Raw genomic sequence first — 11,171 nt, forward strand, 5'->3', positions numbered from 1 at the left:
TCAGTAGGACTATCAGCTGTGTATCCACCAGACTTCTGCACAACACAACTCATGGTCCCAACCCCATTTATAAGGCAAGAAACCCCACTTATTAAACCTGACAGTGCACTCCTGTGAAGTGAAAACCATTCCCGGTGACTACCTCTTGAAGCTCATCAAGAGAATGCCAAGAGTGTGCAAAGCAGTCATCAAAGCAAAAGGTGGCTACTTTGAAGAACCTAGAATATAAGACATTTTCAGTTGTTTCACACTTTTTTGTTAAGCATATAATTCCACATGTGTTAATTCATAGTTTTGATGCCTTCAGTATGAATGTACAATTTTCATAGTCATGAAAATAAAGAAAAATCTTTAAATGAGAAGGTGTGCCCAAACTTTTGGTCTGTACTGTACATATATATATATATATATATATATATATATATATATATATATACAGTTAAGTCCATATATATTTGGACAGAGACATTTTTCTAATTTTGGTTATAGACATTACCACAATGAATTTTAAACAAAACAATTCAGATGCAGTTGAAGTTCAGACTTTCAGCTTTCCTTTGAGAGTATCCGCATTAAAATTGGATGAAGGGTTTAGGAGTTTCAGCTCCTTAACATGTGCCACCCTGTTTTTAAACGGATCAAAAGTAATTGGACACTTGACTCCAAGGCTATTTCATGGACAGGTGTGGGCAATCCCTTCATTATGTCATTCTCAATTAAGCAGATGAAAGGCCTGGAGTTGATTTGAGGTGTGGTGCTTGCATTTAGAAGGTTTTTCTGTGAAGTAAACATGCGGTCAAAGGAGCTATCCATGCAGGTGAAACAAGCCATCCTTAAGCTGCGAAAACTGAAAAAAAACCCATCCGAGAAATTGCTACAATATTAGGAGTGGCAACATCTACAGTTTGGTACATCCTGAGAAAGAAAGCACTGGTGAACTCATCAATGCAAAAAGACCTGGGCGCCCACGGAAGGCAACAGTGGTGGATGATCGCAGAATAATCTCCATGGTGAAGAGAAACCCCTTCACAACAGCCAACCAAGTGAACAACACTCTCCAGGAGGTCGGCGTATCAACATCCAAATCTACCATAAAGAGAAGACTGCATGAAAGTAAATACAGAGGGATCACTGCACGGTGCAAGCCACTCCTAAGCATCAAGAAGAAAAAGGCTAGAGTGGACTTTGCTAAAAAACATCTAAAAAAGCCAGCACAGTTCTGGAAGAACATTCTTTGGACAGATGAAACCAAGATCAACCTCTACCAGAATGATGGAAAGAGAAAAGTATGGTGAAGGCGTGGTACAGCTCATGATCCAAAGCATACCACATCATCTGTAAAACACGGCGGAGGCAGTGTGATGGTTTGGGCATGCATGGCTGCCAGTGGCACTGGGTCACCAGTGTTTATTGATGATGTGACACAGGACAGAAGCAACCAAATGAATTCTGAGGTATTCAGAGACATACTGTGTGCTCAGATCCAGCCAAATGCAGCCAAACTACAGATGGACAATGAACCAAAACATAAAGCCAAAGCAACCCAGGAGTTTATTAAAGCAAAGAAGTGGAATATTCTTGAATGGCCAAGTCAGTCACTTGATCTCAACCCAATTGAGCAGCATTTCACTTGTTAAAAACTAAACTTCAGACAGAAAGGCCCACAAACAAACAGCAACTGAAAACCACCGCAGTGAAGGCCTAGAAGAGCATCAAAAAGGAGGAAACACAGCATCTGGTGATGTCCATGAGTTCAAGACTTCAGGCAGTCATTACCAACAAAGGGTTTTCAACCAAGTACTAGAAATGAACATTTTTTTCTTAAATTATTTAATGTGTCCAATTACTTTTGGTCCCTTTAGAAACAGGGTGGCACATGTTAAGGAGTTGAAACTTCTAAACCCTTTATCCAATTTTAATGTGGATACCCTCAAATGAAAGCTGAAAGTCTGAACTTCAACTGCATCTGAATTGTTTTGTTTAAAATACATTGTGGTAATGTCTCTAACCAAAATTAGAAAAATTTTGTCTATGTCCAACTATATATGGATTTAACTGTATATAAAATACATGAATCATTTATGAAAAAGAGACAAGGATATACAGAGTGTGAAAGAAGCCACTATATGTGGCAACTGGTCTCTATCTTGACGCAATAGGAGAAATGTAATGTTTAGAAATCACTGGATATTCTGCTCCTATTTTCCTATTTCAGTTGGTGGACACCAGACTTCCCAAAGAAATGACTCTCCAGCCTGCAACAGAAACAGCAATCCGAAATCTTGGTCTTTCAGCTAACCCAGCTGACCTCATTAAGCAAACTCAAGCCATCAACTCTGACTATACAGGAAGCAACTACCACAAGGGCCACCTTAACCCAAATGCTGACCATCCTGATGGAGCAGGACAGAAAGCTACCTACACCCTCACCAACGTGGCCCCCATGTATGGCGCCTTGAACAGTGGAGCTTGGAGAAACAATGAAATGAAAGTGAGAAGCATTGCCGCTACTTGCGGAAAGATGTTCGTCATTACCGGAGTTGTACCAGGCAACAACTGGATTTCGGTCAGTGGGGTGCAAAGAATCAATATTCCTAGCTACGTGTGGAGCGCCTTCTGCTGCTTGAACAACAACAATCAGCCAATCAGAGCTGAAGGATCATTGGCATCAAATAATGCCAACACGGTCCAGTCTGGTCTCAGCATTGCCAGCCTTCAAAGTCAACTAAAATCCCTGTTGGGAGTTACTGTCAAACTGTTTAGCAATAATTGTAGTTAAAGTGGGCAACAAAGGGTTAATAAATAATGTGATATATGCTGCAATATTGTATCTGTGGAATTATTGACTGATGATTATATGCAGGGTCGGACTGTGGTGTCTGGGACCCACCAGGGGAATGAACTCTAGGCGCCCACCCTACAGCTATATGCAAATATCTATCACTATAGCGGAGCATCAGCTGTAAAACACAGGCGGCTGCTGCACATCTACTGTGCGCTCCTATAACTGGGATGTATAATCACGATAGTTTACATTAATGGGGTTCTTGGTTAAAACAAGTTATCACCGATCCATGGGCTCCACAGGATAGGTGATCGCTTAGGTCCGACCATTAGAAACTGCACCGATCGGAAGAATGAGGAAGTTTTATCCCTGACAGGACACTTTTATCCCTATTTTAAAATGCAGCGGCAGGTGGAATGTCTGACCGCAGCTCCATTCGTTCTCTTTGGGGCTTCCAGAAAAAAACAAGTGCAGCCACAGAGTGAATGAATGGATCAGTGATCTAGTCGGACATGCCATTCCAGTCTAATGGGGATAAAAAGTTCCACATATTGCTGAATGGGTCCAAGCAGTCAGACCCCTCACCAATCAATACGTTATCACTTGTCCTGTGGAGAGGTGATTACTTTTTTCCACAGGATTCCCCCTGTAAGTGCATCTCCGCCGCTGTGTACAAAGCATTAAAACTCTAATGGAAATAAAGAATCGACTCCTAATTAATATCAGAGAGAACAAATGACTGCCATAAACAACAGAATCCACTATACCAAGACCAAAATTACCGTATACTGGAAGAAATACCACCACACCATGACCAGACCACATAGTGACCAAATAATACTACATACAAGGGACAAATACTGCCACACCATGACCAGATCACATATTACCACCACATAGTGACCGAATAATATGACGTATCAGGGCAGCACGGTTCAGAGGTTAGCACTGCAGCCTTGCAGCGCTGGGGTCCTGGGTTCAAATCCCACCAAGGACAACATCTGCAATGAGTTTGTATGTTCTCCCCGTGTTTGCGTGGGTTTCCTCCAGGTACTCTGGTTTCCTCCCACTTTTACAAAGACATACTGCTAGGGAATCTAGATTGTGAGCCCCATCGGGGACAGTGGCAATAATGTCTGTGAAATTAATAGCGCTATATAAATGAGTAAAAATAAAATAAATATTACCAGCATATAGGGACCAAATTATACCACATACAAGGAGAAATACTGCCACGTCTTGACCAGACCACAAATTACCAACACATAGTGCCGGAATACTACAATATTGATTATGAATACAAACCACAATACTAACAACACTGTTATTACCACCAGTGACAATATACACAGTAGCTCTGTATATAGTGTCAGTGTACAGGTAATACAGTGATCACAGGTGACATTATACACAGGAGATCTGTATAAAGTGTCAGTGTAGAGGTAATACAGTGAGCACCAGTGACATTATACACAAGAGCTCTGTATATAGTGTCAGTGTACAGGTAATACAGTGACCACCAGTGACATTATGCACAGGAGCTCTGTATATAGTGTCAGAGTACAGTTAATACAGTGATCACTGGTGACATTATACACAGGAGCTCTGTATATAGTGTCAGTGTACAGGTAATACAATGATTACCAACGACATTATACACAGGAGCTCTGTATATAGTGTACATGTAATACAGTGATCACCAGTGACATACACAGGAGCTCTGTATATAGTGTACAGGTAATACAGTGATCACCAGTGACATACACAGGAGCTCTGTATAGTGTCAGTGTACAGGCAATACAATGATCACCAATGACATACACAGGAGCTCTGTATATAGTGTATAGTGTACAGGTAGTACAGTGATCACCAGTGACATTATACACAGGAGCTCTGTATATAGTGTCAGTGTACAGGTAATACAGTGATCACCAGTGACATTATACACAGGAGCTCTGTATATGGTGTATAGTGTACAGGTAATACAGGGATCACCGGTGACATTATACACAAGAGCTCGGTATATAGTGTCAGTGTTCAGGTAATACAGGGATCACCAGTGACATTATACACAAGAGCTCTGTATATAGTGTCAGTGTACACATAATACAGTGATCACCAGTGACATTATACACAGGAGCTCTGTATATAGTGTATAGTGCACAGGTAATACCGTGATCACCGGTGACATTATACACAGGAGCTCTGTATATAGTGTCAGTGTACAGGTAATACAGGGATCACCAGTGACATTATACACAAGAGCTCTGTAGACAGTATACAGTATATAGTGTAATTGTACAAGCAACACACTGACTCATCAGTGACATCTGTAGTTGAAGTCTTTTTTCTTCAACCAGTGCAGACCGCCATTACTTCTTCCAGCAAAGACTCGTCTCTGCAGAAAATAACACAGTTAACTATAGCTGATCATTGAGCGCCCCCAAGGGCAGCGGGGTATTCGGTACCGGGTCTTTCAGTTCATGGGGGGATATGTCGCAGTGGCTGACCCAGTCCGTGGCCCTTGGGACGTCCATGTAAAAGGGAAAGGTCTTTAAAGGGAAAATGTTTGTGACGCCACCTGTGGTATTCAGTCAGGGTGACCGACGCTGCTTTAAGGGGTCCGCTGGGGTGATGTTATGGCAGCTAGATGGTATACCTTCCCACAGGTGAAGTATGTCCCCAGGGCTTCCCAGTGTGTAGATGGTGGATGGTGTGAGGCGCAGTGAAGAACGAGGACACAAGGTTGCAGTCTCTTTACCTTTTACTGAAGGCTTCAGCATCCACAGTCCAGAGCACCAGACCACAGGGCAGGCAGAGTCCGGCCGGTTTGGAGGCAAATCAAGAGTCCCCTTGTCCAGGTAGAAATCAGTAGCCTTCCTCTAGCGCCGTGGTGTTGTAGTACCTTACTGCTAAGCGTCTCATAAGGTCCTCACAGATGTTGTAGATGTAATTGATGTTATGTCTCTCTCTCTGTCCCCCAGATGGATAGGACAAACCCGTATGACCGGTGGCTTGAAGTGTTTTACAGGGACTCTATCATGCCCCAGCCACTAAGCGGTGCCACATTGCCTCCTGGGTGTAGAGGCGGATCAGTAACGTGAAATTAGCTGTCCTGCCGGTCTCTGGAGCAAGACGTAAAGGACTGTTGCTCCCTCGGTGTTCCGGCTACCGGGATCCTGCGCCTCAGAAGGAGGCAGCCTGTGTAGGGCAGAGCTCCTTCTGGTATCCACTCCTTTGCTTTGACTTCTTCACCCTCTCAACAATACAGTTCTCTTTTAGTGTCCTTTCATAGAAACTGCCGCACTTAGGGCAGGCACAGCTTCGTGTCCTTCTGTCTCAGCCTCTGACAGGCTCCCACCCCTGTCAGGGACCAACTACCTGAGCAAAGCTCAGCCAGCAACTGCCTAACTTCCTCTCCAGGCAACCAGTTTTACCTAAGTGTGAAGAGTGCCCTAATAAATAGGAGCATAGCTCCCCCTGGTGGCCTGGAGTGCGAAATGTGTTGCATGTTTGTGATACCTGGATTCGGTTGTCCTTCTTTGCCTCCAAACGTAACATCACTCCCCCCTAGAGGAGAATGATATTACTGCAATGACCAGGACCCTGGGGCACTGCAATCGCTTCCAGAGCACATTCCCCACTATTTTCCTCGACTTCTATACTTTGTCAGATGATGAAAAAAAGACATAGTGCCTCCCTGCACAGTAGCCAGATCCTTGGCTCCTTTATTTAATGGCTGCATCTTGGACCCCAATGTCCACCTTAATAAGATCCCTATCCTGGGCCCCTTCCAGTAATAAATGTCCTCATCCTGGGCCCCTTTATGTAATGTACCCTCCCTGGACCCCTATGTCCGTCCCTATGGCCACTACCTTGCCCAAATACAGGGGGGGGGATTCTTCTCCCCTTCTTATGCTCCCCGACATCCTCTCGTGGCTTCATATTTGGCGTGGTCATTACAATGGCTGCCGACTGCAGCTGTGACAGGGCGCTCTGCTCTGTGACAGGCCGCACGGTGATGTCATATAGCAGTAACATTGAAAGGCTGCCGGCCTATCAAAGGCTGCAGGATTCATTTAACAAAACTGCTATGTGACTTCAACAGACGGCCTGTCACAGAGGCAGAGCGCCCTGTCACAGCTGCAGCCGACATTCATCTTGATGTGCGTTGTCGCCAGGGCCGGCTCCAGGTTTCCATAGGTCTCGGGCAAAAGAGTATCAGTGGGCCCCTTTAACACATGCCACGATTCCTGATGCACAGATAAAAAAACAGATATACTGTATTACAATATATAGGCACCACACAGTGTGATTTACAGTATTATGGTCAACACATAGTGCTCCATACAGTATTATGGGCACCTCATAGTCCTCCATACAGTATTATGGTAATAATAATAATAATCTTTATTTTTATATAGCGCTAACATATTCCGCAGCGCTTTACAGTTTTGCACACACTATCATCACTGTCCCCGATGGGGCTCACAATCTAGAATCCCTATCAGTATGTCTTTTGAATGTGGGAGGAAACCGGAGTGCCCGGAGGAAACCCACGCAAACACGGAGAGAACATACAAACTCTTTGCAGATGTTGTCCTGGGTGGGATTAGAACCCAGGACCCCAGCACTGCAAGGCTGCAGTGCTAACCACTGCGGCACCGTGCTGGTCATAACATAGTCCTCCATACAGTATTGTGGTCAACCACATAGTGCTCCATACTGTATTACGGGCACCTCATAGTCCTCCATACAGTATTATGGCCAACCACATAGTCTGCCATACAGTATTATTGCCCCATATAATGCTTCTCCATACAGTATTATTGGCCCCATATAATGCTCTTCATACAGTATTATGAGCACCTCATAGTCCTCCATATAGTATTATGACCAACCACATAGTCCTCCATAAAGTATTATGGGCCCCATATAATGCTCCTCCATACAGCACATCATGGGCCCCTTGCTCCTACATACAGTATTGTGTGCCCCGTGCTCCTCCACACAGTATTATGTCCCCCAGCTCCTCCACAAAGTATTATGGAACCCCGCTCCTCAATACAGTATTATGCATTCCCGCTCCTCCATACAGTATTATGCATCCCCGCTCCTCCATACAGTATTATAGGACCTCGTTCCTCCACACAGTATTATGTCCCCCCTCTGCTCCTCCATACAGTATTATGCACCCCCGCTCCTCCATACAGTATTATGGGACCCCGCTCCTCCATACAGTATTATGTCCCCCCTGCTCCTCCATACAGTATTATGTCCCCCCTGCTCCTCCATACAGTATTATGCCCCCCGCTCCACCACACAGTATTATGCCCAAAGCTCCTCCATACATTATTATGCCCCCTGCTCCTCCATACGGTATCAAGGGCCCCCCGCTCCTTCAAACAGTATTATGCCCCCCCACTCCTCCATACAGTATCATGGGAGCCCACTCCTCCACACAGTATCATGGGATCCCCGCTCCCGATACAGTATTATGCCCCCCAGCCCCTCCACACAGTATTATGGGACGCCGCTCCTCCACACAGTATTGTGGCCCCCCTGCTCCTCCACATAGTATTACGCCCCCCAGCTCCTCCACACAGTATTTCCCCCCCCCGCTCCTCCACACAGTATTATGCCCCCCCTACTCCTCCACACAGTATTATGCCCCCCCGGCTCCTCCATACAGTATTAAGCCCCCCGCTCCTCCATACAGTATCATGCCCCCCGGTTCCTCCATACAGTATTATGCCCCCCCGCTCCTCCATACAGTATTATGCCCCCCACTCCTCCATACAGTATTATGGGCCCCCCACTCCTTCAAACAGTATTATGCCCCCTCAGCTCCTCCACACAGTATTATGGGATCTCCTCTCCCCCATACAGTATTATGCCCCCCCCGCTCCTCCACAGTATTATGGGACGCCGCTCCTCCACACAGTATTATGGGCCCCCTGCTCCTCCACACAGTCCACACAGTATTACCAGTATTACACCCCCCAGCTCCTCCACACAGTATTATGATCCCAAGCTCCTCCACACAGTATTACGCCCCCCACTTCTTCACACAGTATTATGCCCCCCCGCTCCTCCATTCAGTATTATGCCCCCCCGCTCCTCCATACAGTATTATGCCCCCCTGCTCCTCCATACAGTATTATGGAACCCCGCTCCTCCATATAGTATTATCCCCCCCGCACCTTCAAACAGCATTATGCCCCCCACTCCTCCACACAGTATCATGGGATCCCCGCTCCCCCATTCAGTATTATGCCCCCCGCCCCTCCACACAATATTATGGGATGCCGCTCCTCCACACAGTATTACGCCCCCAGCTCCTCCACACAGTATTATGCTCCCCAGCTCCTCCACACAGTAATATGCCCCCCCGCTCCTCCACACAGTATTATGCCCCCCCTACTCCGCCGCACTGGCGGTCACAGCAATAGACGCTGATACATGTGTGACACGTTGAGTGATTAGTCGGGCGCTAGATAGCAGCCATACTCCATACGCGAACAGTCATACAATAGGGTAGGGGTATTTAATGAACGACTTGCACTCACAACAAACACACGTATTCAATTGTAAGACAATACTAGCGCATGGCTGTGCGGTCATGCGCAGTTTATATAGCAGCAGCACAGGAAGTGGCTACAGTACCTTTGCCCTTCCAAGACCTGCCAAAAGGACCAATGGAATGTGCTGCAGAGCCTGAGCACATGACCCTCGATCTCCAACGGGAGATCTTACCCTGGACATGCTCAGTACGTGCAGACAAGGACTTAGTCCCAGAGAAGTCCGCTCGCTGCTGACCAGCACTGACTTTAATGGCAGAGACTGGAGAAGCAGCAGTAACTCTCAGAACAGAGTGAGAATGAGCAAGACGCTGGGACCGACGTCTTTGCTGAGCAGACTCCACTGCGGCTGGACAAGAATGGGAGTCCGCAGCGGAGGTGGCTCGAGATTCCCCCTGTGCAGAAGCGGGAACTCGACCCCCTAACACACAGTTCATTAAGATCATGAATATGTGCATATTCATGATCTTAATGAGCGGTGTCACGTGACAGCTCGTTCAGGACGAACTGCAGTGCAGACGCCGAGACCATCGCTGGAGCAGGGTGAGTATTCAAGGCGGGAGGCAGCAGGGGAGGGGAGGGGGCCCTGGAGCGGGGGGAGGCCCTGCCAGCAGGTGTCAGTGCCAGGGCCCACCGGAGGATCCTCCGGTTCCCCGGTGGGCCAGTCCGAGCCTGGAGATCAGTATCATGGGTAAGAAAAGAGGCCGAGAGACAATAGGTTAAGAGTTCAAGAATATTTATAATGATATGCAGGTAAACAGTTATGACACAGCAGGTTAGTAGCAGACAGAGCTGGATAGGCAGTAAGCACATGTACAGACCGTGGAAGTCCAAGTATGTCAGGTCCAGAGACCTGGAGACCAGACCAGGCCTCCTAGCAGGGAGCAGTCCAGCGGCAGAGATGAGTGCAGAGCATTTCCAGGGAAACAAGTCTTTGCAATGAAGAGATGTAGAACCGGAGACAGACGGGGTATCCCAAAGTAACGAAGAAACCAGCAAGATAGCAGTTCTTCCAGCTTGATCACAAGTCAGGAACAAGATACTCAAGCAATGAGTATATATACAGAGCTCCCTTAAATAGACCACAGACAGGAACAAGGAAAATCTGACAGGAAACAAGATGGCCCCCGTGAGGCCAATGACTCCATCTTAGGTAAGGGCAAAAGTAACTGAACTGAGGGCAAACAAAAACAGATGTACAGTCCAAGTCCTTACACTGAACTTCATTTCTTAAAGTAATGATGGCCACTCGTTTTTCTTTACTTAGCTGCTTTTTTCTTGCCATAATACAAATTCTTACAGTCTACTCAGTAGGACTATCAGCTGTGTATCCACCAGACTTCTGCACAACACAACTCATGGTCCCAACCCCATTTATAAGGCAAGAAACCCCACTTATTAAACCTGACAGTGCACTCCTGTGAAGTGAAAACCATTCCCGGTGACTACCTCTTGAAGCTCATCAAGAGAATGCCAAGAGTGTGCAAAGCAGTCATCAAAGCAAAAGGTGGCTACTTTGAAGAACCTAGAATATAAGACATTTTCAGTTGTTTCACACTTTTTTGTTAAGCATATAATTCCACATGTGTTAATTCATAGTTTTGATGCCTTCAGTATGAATGTACAATTTTCATAGTCATGAAAATAAAGAAAAATCTTTAAATGAGAAGGTGTGCCCAAACTTTTGGTCTGTACTGTACATATATATATATATATATATATATATATATATATATATATACAGTTAAGTCCATATATATTTGGACAGAGACATTTTTCTAATTTTGGTTATAGACATTACCACA

General features: G+C 45.8%; 1 protein-coding gene across 1 annotated transcript; it reads left to right on the plus strand.

The window, feature by feature from the left end:
* The first annotated feature begins 500 nt into the window (after positions 1-500).
* On the plus strand, positions 501-2,780 carry LOC138666293 (endonuclease domain-containing 1 protein-like). The gene is made up of 2 exons (XM_069754519.1): positions 501-563; positions 2,216-2,780. Exons 1-2 carry the CDS (start codon positions 501-503, stop codon positions 2,777-2,779), a joined length of 627 nt encoding a protein of 208 aa, XP_069610620.1. The 3' UTR covers position 2,780.
* The last annotated feature ends 8,391 nt before the right edge of the window (positions 2,781-11,171 follow it).

The sequence above is a fragment of the Ranitomeya imitator genome, chromosome 2 (assembly GCF_032444005.1).
Source record: "Ranitomeya imitator isolate aRanImi1 chromosome 2, aRanImi1.pri, whole genome shotgun sequence".
In the NCBI taxonomy this organism is placed as follows: Eukaryota; Metazoa; Chordata; class Amphibia; order Anura; family Dendrobatidae; genus Ranitomeya; species Ranitomeya imitator.